This window comes from Callospermophilus lateralis, chromosome 14, assembly GCF_048772815.1.
Source record: "Callospermophilus lateralis isolate mCalLat2 chromosome 14, mCalLat2.hap1, whole genome shotgun sequence".
Taxonomy (NCBI): domain Eukaryota; kingdom Metazoa; phylum Chordata; class Mammalia; order Rodentia; family Sciuridae; genus Callospermophilus; species Callospermophilus lateralis.
In genome coordinates this window covers 19,929,739-19,949,798 of record NC_135318.1, presented here as the reverse complement: position 1 = coordinate 19,949,798, position 20,060 = coordinate 19,929,739, and the positions used below count along the sequence as shown (strand labels likewise).

At 53.4% G+C, this 20,060-nt stretch overlaps 1 protein-coding gene across 1 annotated transcript in view; it reads right to left on the bottom strand.

Annotated features, from left to right (window-relative positions):
• Positions 1-9,211: 9,211 nt before the first annotated feature.
• The window catches only part of Kcnk3 (potassium two pore domain channel subfamily K member 3), a 36,077-nt gene continuing 25,228 nt past the window's right edge, over positions 9,212-20,060 (bottom strand). Inside the window, exon 2 of the mRNA XM_076833982.2 lies at positions 9,212-12,474. Within this exon, the coding sequence (XP_076690097.1) occupies positions 11,537-12,474 (938 nt within the window). The 3' untranslated portion in view covers positions 9,212-11,536. The remainder of the gene's footprint in view (positions 12,475-20,060) is intronic.

The window sequence follows — 20,060 nt, the reverse complement described above, 5'->3', positions numbered from 1 at the left end:
TAAAAGGAGAAGAACATTGAAATACTGTTTCATGGATTCTGGGGACCTCCCATTTCCCTATGCCTGGTAGGCATGGGCATAAAGTTTCATGCTACCTGCCACCCTATGAACCATTGCTTGGGGCAGCAATACCCTGAGGGGCCTCATGGGGAATTGTTACATCCACCTACCTTGAGTCATTCAGCTTTGAGTGATGCTAGTGGCACCACGTTACAGCAGCAGGGGTTGAGGGGGCAGAAGGTGATCAGAATGACTGATGGCCCTCTGACAAAGAGGTATGCCTTTTATCCTGGCCATCAGAACAAGTGAGTGTGGGTGGGGTTGCTTTGCTCGCCTGGTGGGCCATGTATGTTTAATATCTCTTCAGCTTATTTAAAAAAATTTTTTTAGGTGTTGATGGACCTTTATTTTATTCATTTATTTATATATGGTGCTAAGAATTGAACCCAATGCCTCACACATGCCAGGCAAGCACTCTACCACCAAGCCACAACCCTAGCCCTGTAGCTTATTTTTTAATAAACATTTCTTTGAGACAAAATGGACATACAAAATTGCACATATTCAATATGTAAATTATTTTTGAGGTGTTGGAAATCAAACCTAGGGCCTCGTGCATGGTAAACAGATCTCTACAACTGAGCTACGTCCTTAGCCCTAGAATGTAGAATCTGTTAAGTTTTGACAGCCGTATATACCAGGGAAACCATCACCACAATCAAGAGAGTGAATCTGTCTGTCACCTCAAACCTGTCCTTATTCCCCTTTTGAGCCCTTCCCTCCTGTGCCCTCTATCACCTCTGTCCCTCTAGAGTGGTTTGTTTTCTTGAGCTTTGTATAAATAGATTCCTACAGTTATGCTTTTTAAAGAATTGTTATTATTAACATTATTATTATCATTTGGTGCTGGAGATTGAACCCAGGGCCTTGCATACGGTGAACACATGCTCTACCATGGAACTGTCCCCAGCCCTGTGCTCTCTTTTGTCTGACCTCTTTTATGCAGGATGATGGCTTTGAGGCTCGTCCATGTCTGTAGCTCATTCTCATACAAAGAATAAGCATCTTGAACATGTATGCCAAGTTCGCTTATCTTTTTACCTGTTGAGGACCTATGAGTTGTTTCCAGTGTGACCTATTCCAGATAAAGCTTTCCAGCACCAGCCAGGGAGTTCTGAGGTCCTGGTTCTGTTGCCCTTGCTAGATGCCACTCCCTTCCCCTCTCTCAGCCTCCTATTCCCTTTGGAAACATGAGTATCCAGCTCGAGTTCCTAAGGGTCCTTCTGGCTCTGATAATTGGCTACCCTTGTGTTTCTCTGTTGTTACCATATCCCATGCCCACCTCAGCCTGAGGGACTCCTATGACAGTGGGGCCGATGGCAGAAGCTGGCACAGTCAGGACCTGGGTGCTCTGAGCACCACATAGTCCAAGACTCACTCCTGAGCCTGAGGGGTGAGTCTCTGTAACTTCTTAGCACTGGCAGCCTTAGGGTAAGGAGTTTGGAATTAGAAAGCACATGCAATATTGTGTATGTGCATGAATCCCCTTTTACTACCCCCAGAGACGTGTCTCTGCCTGGTGCAACAGCTGTACCCCGCATTGGCAGCAGAGAGCTGACCTTCCAACCCCCTCAACCAGAGGTCCTGGCAGGTGGGGTGGAGCTGGATGTGCCTACCCCCACTCTCTCCCACTGACACTCACTTTGTGGCTGGCTGGTCTCCCTTCCTGCTTAGCAGCATGCCCTACTTAGACCCCACAGAGGGGTCAGCCCATCTGTTCACCATGATGAGGATGAAGGGGGTGGGGTGGCAGCAGCTTCCCATTACAGCTCTGGTGCCAGATCTGGAAGATTAATCCCAAATCACTCAGGTCTCAGGAACCCTGGAGTGGTTTCCTCATGGCCTGACGTCATCCCACCAACCTGCTGCTCTATCCTGCGGGTCAGGAAGGGCTTATGCTTACCCTTTCTTCCAGAGGCTTCTGAGCAGTTTCCAGAGTCTCTAATTGCCAGGGGTGGGATATGGGAAACCTGGGAAGGTAAGAAGACGGTGGCCCCCAGAGCCAGAGGATGCAGTGACCCATGTGGAAAGTAGAGCCACTGTAGCCTTGGGTTCAAAACCTGGTTCTGCCATTTGGGCTTGTGAAGTGATTTCCCTGGTCTCCAATGTCCTTCCTGCTGGATGCAGAGAACTGTGTCTCTGCCTGCAGGGGAGTTAGCAGGGTTTGGTGTCATTCCTAGCCCAGTCCCTAGCATACGATTCTTAAATATTCTTCACTCACTCACCCCAACCCCAACTGGCCTAAGAGCCCTGGTCCTCAAGCTCCCTGTGGCAGATCTCAACCCTTAGGGCTCCCTGGAGGGCCTTGCACACTTCCTTCAAGGTTGGACAAGTCTGAGCTGGAAAGGGGCTGGCAAGGCAGAGCCCCGCCCAGGAGCCAGGATGGGGTGTCGGAAGATCTCAGGGAAATGTAGCAGCCCAGATAAGGCAGGGGCAGTTGGTGGGGAGGAGGGGAAGGCAGAGCCAGGCAAGGGAGCACCTGCTATTTTCAGTAAGTTCAAATCCTAAGTCCAAGTCACTGACACCCCAGGGATGAGGGAGCTCTGCGAATGTGACTGGAGCCCAGTCACCTGCCAGCTTTGATTAAACAGACAATTTTAGAGCATAGATAAAAGGAAGTGGTGAGTAGATGGAGCCAGCAACAGTTCACCAAGAACATGCCGGAATAAATGTCACCCTGAATTAAGGGCCCTCTATCGCGTCCTGTCCTCTTTGATACTTTCATCATCAAAGGCTTGAGTAATGGCACAGAAGGCTGGATTATCAAATCAGTGCATGAGGTGGGGCTGGGAGAGGGGAGAAATCAATTTATCATGGAGCCAGTCTTCAACACGGGGATGTCACCAAAAGCCTGGCACAGCAGCAGTGGCATAAGTGTTCGGGTGTGCTGTGTTGCACCGACACGGGAGGAGCCGCTGCTGAGCTTCAGCATGGGAGAGGCCTGGCTTGAAAGGGATGTAAATGGGCACTGAGCTTCTCTCTTGCCCTAGAATTTGCCACCAGAACACACAGCCAAGGACAAAGAGGTGTCCCCAATTCTCTGCCATCTGGATCACTGAGAGGGAGGAGAAAGGATGACTGAGGTTGAGGGTTGTCACCCGGGGGAAGACTCCAAGACAGGCTGGGGCAGCAGGCACCCAGGAACCAGGCATGGACTCTGCAAGGAGGGCACGTGGCTTCTTCTTCCCTGGGCAGATTTCTCTGCTGACATGAGCTTGCTCCTCTCCCTCTGCCTGGGACCAAGGGTAAAGAGCAGCAGGCAGAGGTGGCAGGGCTCCTTGGGGTCTCTCTGCACTCCCACTATCTGGGATGGTCAGCATGTGTGCATTGTCTGTGAGCCAAGTGGACACTGGGAAGTGGCAGAGGACTGGCTGTGGGGACCAACAGGAGCAGAGCTGAGGGGGCATTGGGTGGCCCCTCTTTGGAGCAGGGCTGGGAGAGACTCCTGCATGGGCTCTGGATCCCAGTAGGTGTCAGTATCTGGACCCTGGCATACCAAGGGCTCCATTGTCATTTTTGTCCCTCTCCCTGATTGGACTGTGGTATGGTCTATCCCAGGAACAGGGAGACTGTTAGCATTTGGTGGATTTGAGACTGAAGTTTTTAAGTGGGTCAGACTGGACTGGATTTCTGTACATCCAAGAGAGACCACCAATCTTTGAGTGTGGCCCTCAGTGTCATTTAAGAGACAGGAATGGGAGAGTCAACTAGGGTTGTTAAAGATCCCAAGGGAGGGGGAAAACCGATTTCTTCCCTGGGGTCCACTAGGCTCAGACTGTATGACAATCCTGTCAGAGGAAGCGTGGGCTGTGAGGCCTTCAGCTGCCACTAACAGAAAACCCATTTGGGTCTGTCTGCCACCTTTCATCACTATGACAAGAGGTGTGGAAGGCAGGGCTTCCTAGGTTTGTTCGGTCTTTCCATCTCTTCCCTTTGCCATCTTCATTGTGTCCATGATGCTTCCCTTCATGGTTGCAAGATGGCTGCCTCGGTTCCCAGATGTCACAGACCTGGCCAGGCCCAAAGCAGAGGGGTGTGTCCTCCCCCATGGTATATTTTAGGAGGAAGGAAGCCTTTCCCAATGCATCTGCCCCACCAAGACATTCCTGAAGAGCCCCAAACCAGAATGAAACATAACCCAGCCTTTGGACAGGCGTTAGAGGCCACTGTGATTGGTGGAGTCCTTGGGACTGGGTCAGGGGAAGGGCGAACACCTAAAAAATGTCGGACCTCAGCAGCGGGCAGAAGAGTATAGGAAGAGCTCTTGATTAGGTAACCAACAATGCTGCCATAGTAGCAAGCGCGGGAGGGTTGGCCGCCTGAAAGTCTGATATGTGTTTGGGCGGCATTAATAGAACACCATCCACAGCAGAGGGAGAGATGGTCACCCTCTCTTTATTGGCTGGATCACATGTATATCAAGCCACAGGAGCAATGGACTTTAGAAAGGTCTTCCTGATAGGGGCACCAGCTGGTGAAGGGGTCTATAGGTGCTGTCACAGGAGGTATGGCTGAAGAGCTGGGGCATTTAACCTGAGAAGGCGTGGAGGCACCTGGCCGTGAGGAGGGAGGGCTTCTTGAATTATTTGGAATGATGCCATCTGCCCTCTGGTGACAGCCTCAGAGGCAGACCCACACTAGAAGTAGCTCTTGTCTCATGAAAAGGGAGCCATTGTGGCCTTTAGAGCTGCTACCGGGGCTGCTCAGTGGGTGTCTTATGAGAGGACAGTGACCACCCTGTAGGGGAGCTGCTGGGGGGACCCTGCTGGTGTGGCTGGACTGCATTCCAGGCCCAAGGTGCAGCGCAGTGACTGAGCTTCAGTCAGAGGGTCCTTAAGGACCACACCCTTGACCTCTGGCCTCTCCTCTAGAGAGAAGTGGGCAAGGATGTGGACGCACAGTACCCTGGAAGCCAAAGTGTCCTGGACTTTTGTTGGACCTATGATTAAGTCAGAATGAGAGCTTGTACTACAAAGATGGGGGGTGGGTGGGCACTAAAGAGAGGTCAGAGCGCAAACTGGCTTGCCAAGCTCCTTGTCCTGTTGTGCCTCTAGGCCCCCAGGTTGGACCTGTTGATCTGATTGGACAGCGTCCTTTGAACCCTGATTCTGGGTACAGAGCAAGCCATGGGTCTTTCTGCCACTCTGGCCTGGCAGTCAAACCAGAGTATTCTAGTCAGGGATGACCTGGTCACATGTGCCTTCCTCCAGGGAACAGGAACTATGGCAGAGTGCAGATGTGGGGGCTGGCTCAGGTCAAAGGCATGATCTTTCTCCAGGAAACTTTGTCCCCTCAGTTGAAGGTCAGGGGTTGTTGGCTGGACATTCTGTTGCTCTTGATCTCATGTCCAGGGCTCTGGGGGACATGGAGGAATGTTTCTAACTCCATGTCTCCTTTTGCTCACAGGTTCTGGGAGCCAGGTCCACTTGAACCCCTCCCAATCCAAGAGGCATGGCCAGAGGGACACCGGCTGTCCTGGAGTGCTTGGAACCTGGATGTAGTCCAGCCCTGCACACCAGGCACCAAGGAAATGCTTGGGACCCTGCTCAACACCTCATATACAGAGTGCATTCTAGCAGGACCTTGGGCTTCCTGACTGTAGTTTTGTCATCTGTGCAATGAGGACATTAGTTCTCACCTAAATCACAGTGCTGTCCTCATGGTTTAATGAGGACACGGCATGAAAGAGCTCCGTACAAGCAACATGGCATTAATGTAGATTCTTGAGGTGGGTTCGGTCAGTCACTGACCAGAGAGTGCCATGCAGTTATACCACAGCATCTACCCTAAGGATGGCACCGCCCACAGGGCCCTCTCTGCAGTTGGGAGACTGGGGGTGGGGTGTGTGAGTCTCCCAATGTTTGTCCAGATGTGAATGTGGTAAATTTCCAGCGTCAGAGTGACTCAACCACAGAGATTAGCAGCTTTCATTGATATCAGAGTCAGAGAAGCCTGGGCCCTCGTGTGTGTGTGTGTGTGTGTGTGTGTGTGTGTGTGTGTGAGTGAAAGTCAGGATATGTGGATGCTAATCCTGGCTGCACCATTATCTTGCTTCATGACTTCCCCTCTGTGAACCCAAATCCCTTCCCCTGATACAGTGGAATTGGACTAACAATCTAAAGTGTGTGTGTGTGTGTGTGTGTGTGTGTGTGTGTGTGTGTTTGCAATTTCTGTCAGGGGCGATGGTATCTGGAGGGATGTCATCTGGCTGTCAAGGCCCCATCTGGCTGGGCCGGAGGAGGGCACCGAGTCTACCCTAGAACAGGCTTTTCAGGGCCTACTTGGAAAACAGGGTCACTAAGCCTCCTAACCAGCACCCAGCTTTGAGTTGGAGAGGGAGCATCAGTTTTAAGCTATTCAGTGGCAATGATGAGGCCAGAGTTGGGCGTGGTCATCTGTGGGTAGTTGCTCTTTTCTCTGGTCATACGTCCATTCTGAATGCATCCTTCCCTGGCCCTGGGGAGACACCCCGCCTCTGCCTTGACTTCATGAGATGAGTTGTGAGGAGGCTGTTGGGGTTGGGCAGAGGCTGTAGAAAGAATTGAATAACCCTAAAAGTGGGAGTGAGAGGGCCTGAGGGGGAACAGCTTTTCTCAGCTCTGTCAGAATCTGCCATCTTGGCAGGATGGTGTGTTTAGATCACAGCGTCCCCTCTCACCACGATTGTGAATAAGAAGCGACCACCGTATAAAGGTCTGCAACTTCTACCAAACCTCTGCTCAAGACCTGGGCCATCATGAAACAGTACCCATCGAGGAGGGTGAGGACATGTGCTTGGTCAATGCAGCCACTGGGCCTGGGTTTAGACACTAGCTTTGCCACCAACTCACTGCCTGATCTTGGACCAATGGGCTGCTCTGAGCCTCAGTTTGATCTGGCACATAATTGAGCATCACATATATATTTGGGGTTGTCACAGATGCACTGACAAGCTAAACTCCTTCTAGGACCTAGGGCAAGGTAAGAGGGAAGGATCTTTTCATAAGTGAGATGAGCATTTCCCATAAAGTGTGCTCAGGAAATCCAGGACATGGAGAGATGTCATGCATACAGAGACTCTGATGCCTGGAATGAGTTTGGCAATGCTGGGCGAAGCAAAGGCAAGCAGCATTGTGCTGCGGGATATTCATAGCCTTTATTAAGCTATGAAGTCTCGTGAAGCTCCACGAGAGGATGATGAGTGCAGTGTTTCCCCAAATCGATTTGGCCAAGGAACCCCTTTCCTAGGAGGCATGCATAGGACATATTTGGGATAGAGATACCACTACGTCCCTTTCTCTCTTGACTCCCAGGAAGTGCCTATCTCCATTGAGGCTCATCCCAGTGACCAAATCCATAGGGACTTGGTGTATTTCTGCCTAATCCTCTCTCTGCAGTGCTGGTTTTGTATTCTTGTGTTGCTGTGTGTCTATCTTTTAGTGCCGGAGGCCTCAGATGCCATGTGGAGTGAGGAGGGTGACACCAATGTCATCCATGGATAAAGAGCCCACTCTAGAACCATGGGCAATTCTGAGCTCTAATCACCATGGGCAGGGACTGGAGTGCGGTTCCCCTGGGGGATCCTCACAAGGTCTGTTTGTGATTATTTTGCGATGAAGAAAGGAGGGCAAGGGTCAGCCTGTTGCCCAGCAAGCACTTTTAAGAAATTAAAAGTAACCTTGTGCTGTCACCGCTGACCTCCAGAATGAACCAGTTTCTGGTCTCAGTGCCTTTAACTGTTCTAGGAAAGGCAGAGGCTGTTTGTGCCAAAGGTCGTAAGCCCTGGATTTCCATGAGGTGGCCTTGGGAGTGAGTGAGCCAATGGGGAATTAAGCCTCTGTTCTGCTGTGGCCACCCTGATCCCACAGGCCACCTAAGAGCATGTGCTAGAAGACTGCCTATCGCAGCAGGGAGCAGGCAGGAGCACCATCACAGGGAAGCTCCTCGTGTCCTGCCTCTGCAGAGGGTGCAGGTGCCACCTCTTTCTGCTTGAATCCTGAACCCCTTAAATAGGTCCTTCTCTTATCTGTCAGTTGTCCTATGTGTGAAAGAGGGAGGATTTGGACAAAGTGTCCCTATTTCATCCTCTTATTTCTCAAGTATACTTCAGTTTGCACATAGCAAAACCACTAGCAGATGGAGAAGTCACTTGAGTGGGTGAAGACCAGCATTTTATAACATGCAATAGAATAGGATTTACATATTTATTTACATGTATTTTTGGTACCAGGGATTGAACTCAGGGACACTCCACCACTGAACCACCCACCCACCCCCCGCCCTTTTTTTTTTTTTTTTTGTATTTTATTTAGAGGCAGGGTCTCACTGAGTTGTTTAGCACCTTGCTGTTGCTGAGGCTGCCTTTGAACCAGCAATCCTCCTGCCTCAGTCTTCTGAGCTTCAGGGATTACACGTATATGCCACCACACCTGGCAAATATTATTTTATGAAAGCTAGATAGGGGGCTGGATAGGTATGTAGACGGTGGTGTTAGATGTTACTGTGGATTGTGCTCCTTGAAATTTGGAAGCCACTGGTTAGCTAACTCTGGGTGCTGGCACCAGCTGGTCAGGGTGGGTCTGCTCTCTGGGCTCTGGGGCCCAGACCTAAATCTGAGGTATAACCTCTAGATCCAGAGAAAAGATGTACCCTGAAGAAAAATGTTTGTGATATGGCTTCTTTGAAAGAGACATTTTTTTGTGTCAATCAGGTCATTGAGGCAGGGAGTCCACTGAAAGAGAATGGCATGTCACTCCTAGCTGACAGTGTAACTGTCCAGCCAGGCTGGACTCTGCAGGCTATGTGAGGAGAGGGACATGGGAATGAGGATTCTCAGTTCTCCTAGGTTGCCACTCATGGTTGTATGACTTAGGACGAATGACCTGCCCTTCTATGAGCCTCAGTTTACTGATGTACAGGGATGGGGAGATGTCTAAGCTCTTGTTCTCATAGTGTGTTCCAGGATGATAGTAAGAAAATCTGGATCTTCTGAGAAGTCCCAAGAGGGAAGGGAGTGCTCCCCATTAGGCTTCTCCCCAAGGCCCGCAGACCAGTCTGATTAGCCTGAGGCGATCAATTAGGTGTGTTTATAGACCCGGACTGGGGACCACGGGGAGGCTGCCCTCTGGCTGCCGTAAGGGTTTGTGATAACAGAAGAGCTGGAGCCTGACCCTGGTCTCCATGGACAGCATTTATTAGGCGCCATTCTCAGTGTGAAGACAGATAGGCAGGGGAGCCAAGGGGAGGCCTGGCAGCCACAGCCTGGGGAATTCAGGGGCTGCCCGGGTGGGGTGTGGGTGTGGGGACATGTCACCCACACATATTGCATATTTTGTGGCAGTGTGCCCAGGCATAAGGCATTGGGGAAGCAGAAAGACTGCCTGCGGTGTGTGTGGGGTGAGACGGGGAAGTGACATTGGCCTTCCAGTTCCCTGGAAAGGAAAGACCCAGTTGGAGACCAGCAGGCTGCCGTGCTCTGCCCCAGGGCCTTCTGCCTCTTTCTCCACCATCTCTCTGCAACTTTGGTTGTGGTTCCCTCGGGTCTGACGGGACTTGACCCCTCGAGGGCAGGGTCACACATAGGACAGAGGCAGCTAGCACTGTCCCCCACCCCCAACATAAAAACAGAGGGCACTCTTCTAGGCCCTGGGCCCCCACCTCACTTGGCACCAGGGCCAGGTCTTCTACACTGAGATGGGATCACAGACAGGCCGGACTTCTTCCCTCTTGGGGTTCCCAGGGCCTAGAGGACATTGCTGAGGTGGAGCTTGAGGCTGACCATCCTTCAGGCCCCTCTCTCCAGCTTCACTGAATGCCAGGGCTGACCTTGCTCAGCAGAGTTGAGGAGCTGACCCTGGAGCAGCACGGAAAGGCCGAGCTGTGGGAGGAGAGGTCCCTCACCTCCACCTTGATGCAGTCCCAGCTACTCTACCAGCTCTAGCTGTGGGGAGAGTAGAGGGCATGCCGCCACCCACCACACTCCACCTGAGCCTCTGAGTTGCAGGTGGGGCAGGCAGAGGGCACAGAGGTCTAAGCCTCCTGCTTGGAGGAGTATTCATGATTTTGGCCATAGCTTATCTGTAGCTACTTGGGACACAGGTACCCACAATGGCTGCTGCGGGGCTAGGGACGATGTCCCAGTAGGACAGCAAAGACAGGCTGTCTTTGCCTCTCTGCCCAATTTCCAACCGCCCAGAGCTGCAGTTCCTGACCTAGTACTGCTTACCTTGGTCCCAAGGACTTTCCTGCTTGTAAGCAGGTAGCCCAGAGACAAGGGCCCCTTCAGAGTCCCTGTCTTGGGACAGGAGTAGCAGAAGCTGCGCATCACCAAGGTCCCTGTCCGGGGCTTGTGGTTCCGGTTTAAGCCTCGGCCGCCCACAGGATGCTGCATGTGTGGGGCAGAAACCTTGCTTCTAAGCTGGAAGGAACATCACTCAGGCTATGACAGGCAAGAGGGTTCTCGTTCCCCTTTGCCTTTTGCTCTCTGTGTCACCTTGGGCAGGACACTTCACCTGTGTCCTCATCTATGAAATAGAGACAAGAATTCCAGCCCTGGTGAACTATTTGGAGTTTTGTGAGACTCAAACGAATGAATAGACGAGATGGGGTTTGGGGAAGCTAAAAACCCACTCCACAAATTTAAGAGTTGGTAATGAGTAGCAGTAGCAGCCAGGGGTGGCCAGTTGGTGTTCTGTTCTGGATTTCAAGGGCAGTGTGTGGAAGGCTGGAGTCCTCCCCTACCCCCAGAGAGTGCACTAGAGGCCATTAGGTCTACCCACCCGTGCTACTGCCCTGCAGCCCAAAGCCCTAGAGTCTTTCCTCCCCTGCTCCCCTCTCCCCCTCCTGCCACCTGCCTATTCTTTCTTTCTGTCCTGCCCTCTGGGGGCTAGCTTTAGGGGCTGCTGAGGTTTCCACTTTCTCCATAAGGTGAAGCCATGCAAAACAACACAGAAGGTAGTGAGAGGCAGGGAGACACAGCTGGGGATGAGGGAGTGAGGGGTGGGACTGAGTGGGGGTGACCTGGACAAAGACACCCTGGCTTTTGAAGCCAAGGGACGGTGGGAGACCCGGCAGGACAGAGGTATAAATAGAGAGATGCAAACCAACGTGGAACACTAAGTCCCCTGGGGAGGTGGGGGTCTGGGTACCAGCAGGGCCTCTGAGGACTGGGGAGCTTCTTAGATTTCCAAAAGGGTTGGGAGGCTCCCTCCTAGCTTCTGCCTTCCCTCTAAGACCCCCCAAGTTTCACATTTCTTGGAATATGCTGGGCTCGGATGGGGGCTCCAGGAGTCCTCAGAGCCCGGTCTCCTGCCGGCTGGTGCGAGCAGGCACAGTTGGAGTTGGGGAGGTGGAGGACAGTGGTGGTGGGGGACTGGGGGCATCCCAAGGACCCAAGGCGGCTGGTGGGGGTGCTCCTGGCCGACCCCCCTCCCCCGTTGCTCTTCGGGTCAGGAGCCCTGGCCCCCACTGGCAGGTGGTCCAGGCCCCGAGGTGGGGTTCATACGGAGCTCCTGCGCTTCATGAGGCTGCGGAAGGTGGACAGGCTGTGAAGGCCCGTGGACACCGAGCTGATGGCGGAGCGCTGCGTCCCGCTGCAGAGGCAGCGGTGCGAGTGGGTGTCGCTGTAGCGGCCGCCCACTCCGGGCGAGGAGTGGCTGTGCTCCACGCACGTGTCGGACGTGGACAGGTCCCGCGGGATGATCATGGGGATGGAGTACTGCAGCTTCTCGCGGCTCTTGTACCAGAGGCACGAGCACATGGACTGGAAGTGCAGCACCTCGGCGTACACGTTGCGGAAGCCGCTGCCCCCGGGGGCCGCCGTGGACGAGGCGGTGTCCGTGGTGTGCGCGCTGTCGCCGCCGCCGCCGGTGCCACCGCTCAGGCAGCTGAGGCCGCCCAGTCCGCTGCCCGTCTGCCCATTGTGCGTGAGCAGCGCGCGGTGCTCGGCGTCGCGCTTCTCGTCCTCGGCGTTCATGGTCATGAAGCGCAGCACCACGAGATTGAGGAAGGCGCCGATGACCGTGAGGCCCGTGAGGATGTAGACGAAGCTGAAGGCCACGTACTGCGGCTGCGTTTGCAGCGCCTGGTCCTTCTGCAGAGCCACGTAGTCGCCGAAGCCGATGGTGGTGAGCGTGATGAAGCAGTAGTAGTAGGCCTGGAAGAAGGTCCAGTGCTCGTAGTAGGAGAAGGCGGCGGCGCCGATGCACAGCGTGCTGATGCACGAGAAGAAGCCGATGAGCACCATGTTGGCCATGGACACATCGGCGCGCCGCATGCCCAGCCCCTTCTTGGCACGGTGCAGCAGGTACCTCACGAAGGTGTTGATGCGCTCCCCCAGGCTCTGGAACATGACGAGTGTGAGCGGGATGCCCAGCAGCGCGTAGAACATGCAGAACACCTTGCCGCCATCCGTGCTGGGCGCGGCGTGGCCATAGCCTGAGGAGAGCGGGAAGAGGAGAGAAATCACAGGCTGTGGGGCTGCCTTTCCGGAGAGTCTCCTCCTCGCCTTCCCTCCCCGACCTGCAGATCCTGGGCCTTTCAATCCCCGTGGGCACATCTGCGTCCCTAGTCCCTAAGCCTGTGCAAGTAATCTTGTGACAATTCCAGAAGGCAGGTAAGAAGGAAGAACTGGAAGGGCCCCGTAATGTCTTCCAAGATCACCCTGTTTGGAAGCAGAGCGACCTGGGTCTGACCTCGAATCTGCAAGGCTTCAAAACCCCGGTGGTTTTATGTAGCTGGAGAAGGAGCTGGCTCTCAGAACTCCTAGAAATTGTGTCCAGAGGCAGCTGAGGGAGTGAGTACCAGAGTCACTTGAAAACTGGGTTCTACTTTAGTGCCCCCACCCCCGACATGCTCCCTGAGCTCTTTGGACCTTGACTATGAGGGGAGGTGTTTGGACTGAATGGGTTCTGACATCCTGGGATTCACTGTGGAGCGAGGGAAAATGAGGCAGGGACCAGCCTTGGATGATTTCCCTGCTGCCAGCCAAAGCTATGGGAGTGGTAGGCCCCTGCAGCTGCTGGCCCTGCAGTGGTGGAGAAAGAGAAAGGAGACCAATTGCCTTGGCCTTCCCAGACAAAGGAGTAGGTGCTCCAGGTCTTTGCAGCTCCCAATCTGGTATTGGGGCCTGGAGTCTTCCCTGGTCTTGGCCCCAAAGTAGGATATGCCCTCATGGGGATTGACATTACCCTTGGCCAAGCAGGAGCTGAGTGTCCTTCCAGGTGTGTTACTGTCACTAACCAGGCAGTCTCTGTAAACCCCACCCCCACCCCCAGTTCTCACAGAGTCAGGAGCCAAGCAGAGGCAAAGCCTCCCTTTGAGCCAACCATTGCCTGGTTACCTGGACAGAAAATGACCCTGGATGGGAACTTAGACACTCTGGGCACAAGTTCAGGCCCTGTCACTAGTGGCTGTTACCTTGGGCAAATTACTCCCCCTTTCTGATTATGTTTTTTTTATTTTTTTTATTTGTAAAATGAGGTCCACTGGTCTGAACCTCTGTCTTTCACCAAGCTATGGAGGTATTGATTTCTTTTATTAATAGAATTATGCTAATACAATAATGCTGGCAGCATTTCCAATTTTGCCTTTTTTCGAAGCCTTAAGAAATCTTAACCAAACTCTTCTTGTTCCATGCAGTCCTCCTGGATTCCTCACAGCTGAAAGTGAGGAATTGGTAAGTGGAATTGGTAATGTTCAGCTTTGAACTCTAGGACCCTGGATGACTTATGTCTAAACACTACCTTGTGGGGGTTGTCACTGGAAGGCCTGTCATGTTCCTCTCTAACTCCCACCTCCACATTGTCAGCCACATTGCCCCCATGGGGACCCAAAATACACTTGATGTCTAAATTGCAGGGGAATGCACGCTTTTGTATCTGATCTGCCCTGACTGTGGAGTGTGTGTGTGTGTGTGTGTGTGTGTATGAGAGAGAGAGAGAGAGAGAGAAACCTCTCTAGCCTTAGTTTCCATATCTGTAGAATGGGGCTAATGAGTCACCTACTTTGGGGAGGAATAAGTGAAGTAATGTATGCGGTGCACTTAGCCTAGCGCCTGGTCCATATCAAGTGCTCAATAATGGCTCACTGATGAAGAATGGATGAAGTGCCAAGTGACTCTCACATTTCCAAGACAGCACCAGGTCTGGGGGCAGCTGTGTTCCCATTAAGCTGGCATCTCTGCCAGCCTAGGGCCATTTGAATCTTAAAGCTCAATGAGGTCTGGGAACAGCTGCTCAGGGTGTGTGAGGTGTGGGGCTGCCCTTAGAATGGGCTCCCCCACCCCCACTGTGGCATCAAGCCAGTGGCTGTGTCCCCTTTGTCAGAGGCCTGGACAACGGAGCTGCTGAGCAGCGGTCCTGGCCCATCCCTGGCCCAGCAGGGTGAGAACAGATTGTGCCCGCCAGCTCGGCCTCAGCAGCCAGACCACAACTCACCTCGACAGCTGTGCAGGTCCCGAGCCAGAGCTACTGCTTATCCTGTCCTTCAAGTCCCCAAGGCCAGCACTGCACAGGCTAGAGGGCTGGTGCAGCACTGGTGACAAGACTCCACAGGGAGTGGGGAATGTGGGCCTGGCCCTAGCTGTGTGGCCTTGGGCAAATCCCTTTCCTTCTCTGGGCTTCTTTGCCTTGTAATACTGGGCAGGGGTTGAACTAAAGCTATTAATCCCCGCCCTGGCTGCCTGCTTGAGCTGTACTTGGGAGTAAAGAAGATACTAGGCGTGAAAGTTCTTCAGAACTGGGTATGAAAGTGCTTTGGGATTGTAGAGTGTGCACTGGAACCAGCGTGATGGGACCCTGGGGTAGAGTGCCTGAGAGCTAGTCCAGGGAGCAGGGCTCTTTGCGGGGTCAGGGTAGGGGACCCCCATCTACCTCCAACACCATCCCCGCCTCCTCGCTGGGCGATTGTTCATAGACTGTGACTTCTCTGGGCCCAATACCTTTTAGGAAACCCAGTGGCCACCTGCCCGGGCCCCTCACTGCCACCTTTGCTCACAGTGCCTGTCCTCCTGCTTGTCTTCACCGCTACTGCCCAGCACCCATTCCCATGGGTCCCAGCATTCGCAGCGACAATCCCCACCCCCTGCCCTCCTCCTGTTGAACTTAGTAACTCTCAAAGCGAGTGACTCATGCAGGCCTGACCAAGGCTCTTACCAGGACAGAGCCACGGCCCTGTCCAGGGGGGCCCTGGCCTGGGTGGGCCTGTCCCTTGGGGTCAGATGTCCCCAAGGGTATCACTTCCCACTGCAGGCCAGGGCTTATCAATCAGAAGCTCTGACTCCTCGGGGACATTGTTAACTTAGTCCTCAGAGGTTCCTACGAGGCCACTGTGGAGACCGGCTCCACTTCACAGTTGGGGTCAGGAGGCCTGGAGAGGCCTTGTGAGCTGGCCAAGCCCACCCAGCTGTCCTGACTCAGTGTGCACCCCCGGGCACTGGAGTCAGTGTGGCACTGTAGGAAGGGTGACCGGAAGGGTGACCGAGGAGCGTCACCCTTGGAGCCTCAGCCTCGGATGCTGACTTGAACAGGACGCAACAGAAGGGGGAAGGGGAGAGAGATGGCCAGGGAGACGGAGGCCTCTCCAAGTATGGGGTCCCAGGTGAGCATGCCCCGCCCCTTTGCCTGTCCCATGTCACTGGGTGAAAGGGCAGGGGATCTGGGAGGACCTGCTGACGTGGGTGCCCAGCTTGGAGGACAGCCAGCCGGGGTGGAGCCACTCCCAGGAGGCCCCGGACTTCTGGGAAGTAGCTGGGAGTTTGGCAAGCCCCATCTGTTGCCAGAAGGTCGGCTGCCGGCCTGGTCCTGCCCACGTCAGGCTTGGCCTTGCAAGGGAGGGGGTAAGAGGTGTTACCCAGCTCCTCCTTGCCCAGCCCTGGCTGAGGGGCTCTGCTGTCCCTCTGGGGCACCCTCTCTCACAGTACCTCCTGGGCTGGGCAGTCAGGATTGACCACGAGACACTTGCTGCTGCCTCTCTGAGTGCTCACCTGGCTGTCTCCCATTCCCTCACTCTGTCTCCCTTCCTTGAACCCACCATAGATTTAAAGGTTCTCAGAGCCAGACAGGCTCTGAGTGATATTTGGTTCAGTCCTTATATTATACAGATGAGGAAATCAAAGACCAGAGAGAGAAAGCTACTTGCCCAAGCTCACCCAGCTGGTAAATGATAGAGCCAGGACTATAACCCAGGATACTTGATTCCAAAACCAATATTTTTTTTCCCTGATCTCTGGCTCATGGGTAACCAGAGTCAGTTCATTCAACTAGGGCCAGCAACTCCAACTTGGGAGCAGCTTAGCTAAGAGATGGCTCTGGAACCTGGCTGGAGAAATAGAAATTGCCTTGAGGAAGCCAGGTGACTGGACATAAAAATTAATTATATATCTGGGTATGAGAACTCATTATTAGTATAAATATTTGAGGGTAGCGAGACACTAAGAGATAGGACGGGAACTCCAGGTGGATGTTCTTTTCTTTTCCTCCTGGCATCAGCAAGGAGCTCAGACACTGGCTGTCGCCATCTTCTGGGGTCATGCAGAGCCTGAAGGGGTGCATCTACCACCCCCCTCCCCCGCTGATCCTTCTCGCTCTGTGGCCTGTTTCCTAGTCAGAGCACAACTAGCCACTCTGAGCCCTTGGCAACGGCCTTGGCTGGCCAGGGCTGGGCTGCCTGCTCCCCACTGGCCTCAGATGCCTGCTGGCCTGCCTGCCTGACCTCCTGCCTCTGGCCTAGCTGGTCACAAGCCCAGGCTGCCACCTGCAGCCTTGGGTGGAGGAAAGCGCCTGGGGCTGGGAGGCAAGGACTGTGGGTCTCACCTGCCCCTGACTAACTTCGTGTCTTGGCCAGTGCCTTCCCCTCTCTGGGCCTCAGTTCCCCTCATTTCAGTGTCATGGGCAGAGAGGAGGCTCCCACCCTCTCTCATGCTATCAATGCCTTGTATTATCTTCTCTGTTCCCTTACCCATTTGTAGAGCCAAGATTTTGAAAAAAGTTTCGTTAATGAAGTACCATGTGTTAATCAGTATGGTGTTGATACTACGTAGAGCAGGCACTGAATACATGATTATTAAAGCCATAATTTATTTCTCCATCAAAATTAATTAAGAACACATCTGCTTATAGAACGTCTGGTTGGCATGGGATAATAATAATGATTCCATGAGACTGACTGACTTAATTAATTGTTATAGGTTTGAAATACTGAAAATAAGGAGGGGATCTTCATAGTTTGGTAAGGTAGATAAGAGCCCAGGCTTTGAAGCTAAATAGCTTTTTAACCTTGGCCAAGTTTCTTAAGTCTCTGTGCCTCAGTTTCCCCACTTATAAAATGGCCATAATAATATATGTATCTCATAGAGTTCCTGGGGGGATTTAAGCAGACTTAAAACGCTTAGGGCATTGAGATCCATAGATATTAATTATTAATAACATCAACAACCCACGATCAGTCTTTCCCAAGGATAATTCTCTGAAATATCAGTTCCATGGGATGTTAATAACTGTTGGTTGAGAAAAGGGTTGCTTGGTTAAATTAAATTGGGGAAATGCCGGATTAAAGAGGATTTGTCATTTGATTTAAGTGTAGGCTGTGTCAGCGCCAGCCATGTGTTAATGTGCAAGGCCAGTTGAAGCCCGGGGGAAGCTGCTAAGTTTCCTACTTATTTGATCATGGAGAATTTTCCTCACAGTGCATATTGCTGAACAAGCATTCTTTGGAGCACAGTTTGGGAAACACTCTTCCTTCACATCCAGAGCCTGTAGGGTCCTTCTTCTCGTTTCTGACTTTGAGATCTGACTCTGATCTCCATCTCGGGGTGGATTAGAAACACAGTGCTTGGCGGTGCCTGGCCATATCCTGTCTCCCTGCAGACCTAGTTATCTAATGTAAATATGGCCCTGGCTGGGCTAATGTTTGTCCTGAGGGAAGATGGATGAGGTGACCTATGGCCCAAGACACCCAAAGGCTTTGAATTCTGGACTGATGCTGGAAATGGGGGAAGGGCCTGGCTTTGGGGTGCTGCCTGGGCCCTGTGGGGCAGCCAGCAAGGAGCGGGGGCTCCAGGGAGGAGAGGAGGGTTGGGCTCATCTGCAGTGGGGCAGAGGGCAGCCAGGCCTGAGCTGAGTGTCACCTGGGAAGGGCCTTTGAGTGCTCTGCCTCCTCGGGGACAGACAGAGGCATGGAGCAGAGTTGCCTTTAGTCTGGAGATAGCATCAGTGTGGAGCCGGGAGGTGGGACTGGGGGCTCCTAGGTAGCCTGATTGGTGTGTTAAAGGGCGTGAGGGAAGGCATCGGGCACAGGAGCTCAGGCCTCTTGGAGGCAGAGGGCAGGGCTGCTGGTCTGGGGCATTGGGAGCGGGGAGCGCAGGTGCTCTCCCTCCCTCTTGGAAGATCTGGTTCAGGAACCTGCTGGAATCTGTCTCCAGTGCTGCAAGTCCCCTCAGAGTTCCACTCAGGGCCTGTAGGGGGCAGTTGCTAAGGAAATATTGTTCAACCCCAAAGGCCAAGGTTTTGGAGGACTTTGCAGTCTGAAATGGCAGAGTAAACCTCCCGGCAGACACCCAGAGGGGGAGGGGAGGTGGCCATCAGCAGGAGGTCCTTTGGTGACTCATAGTTCCTGCTCTTGCTTTGGTACCCTGTCCCCTTCAACTTTAAGGCCTTAGAAGGACCCCCCCCTCCCCCATGGCCTGGCCAAACCCAGAGCTGGGCCTGGGAAACCACAGAGCCTCGTGAGTTGGGGTGGGGGTGGGGACCAGCGTACAGAACTGGGTCTGGAGTTTGTCGCCCTCCAGGCCAGAGCTCCCAGGAAGGACAGCTCTGAAGCCCAGCACCCGTCCCCTCGCTCAGCCCTGCCCCTTCCCAAGGCCTCTCTTCCCATCTCCTCTCGTGGCTCTTCCCCCACACTCGGAACCAGCTTGTCTGTCCCTGCCCCTTCCTTCCTCCCGGATTTCATTCTCTCTCTCCTTAGCTCTCTCCCATCCGCAGGTGCCCCCTTACTGATTGGGGGGCCTCTGGTGTAGGACAGTCTCAAGGCCCCCAGCCCCCACCTTCCCTGGGCCCACGTGGAGTGGGGGAAGCTGAGAGGGAGGGTGCTGGTGTCATGGAAAATCCCTGCGGCAGCCAAGGTCAGTGTTTGCAGACACAGCCTGGCTTGGAGCCAGGCCTGCCTCCTGGGCCAGCTCCCTCGGGCCTGTCCCAGAGGCCGGCTTTGTGCAGGGACCTCAGAGGCACCCAGAGCTGCTTTGGGTGCCTGCCACAGGGACCTCAGCAGCGATCAGTGCTGGAGTATGGAGACGGTACAGTTCAACTTGCCCATTTTATAGATAGGTAAACCAAGGCTCAGAGAGGAACAGGGACCAGCCCCTGGTCACAGCAAGTTGGTGATGAGCAAAGACTGGGTTGCAGGACCTCTGTTCTCTTTGACTGACCCATGCTGTGAAGGAGAGCCTTCTATAATCTATTCTACTAGGCCAAGGAATAGGGAAGGCTGGGTTTAAAATGTCCATGAACTCAAGGCTAGTTTGAGGTTAGGCTAGACTCAAGGTCAGTGATATGGCCAGGAGAAGTAGACCAGATGATCAAACCAAGGTGACCTCAAAACATTTCCCATCTGGGAGTAAATCACATGAACCCTTTCAGTGAAAGCACTTTGAAAACTTCCAAGTCCCATCTAAAGCCCAGATTAGCACTGCTCGTATTATTCAAATGTGTGGCAAAGTTGATCAGTTTTTAGGTGGGGTCTGAGTTGGACGGAGGAGGGCTGGAGGTGAAGAACTTCAGGGTGTCAGGAGGGCTTCATGGAGGAGGGTGCATTTTCCCTGAGCTCCAAGGGGCTGATGGGAGGTGCAGGACTGACAGGGAAACTGCTGCGAACCGGACACCTATTGGTAGGGGCAGAGAAAACAGGCGGGGGTATTTTCATATGTCGGGCTGGGGGGACCTGCAGGATCTCAGAACGGCAGCTTCCTGGTGCACGAGAGCCTTACAAATGCATTTATCAGGGGACCCTGCAGTGCCACTTCTAGGAAT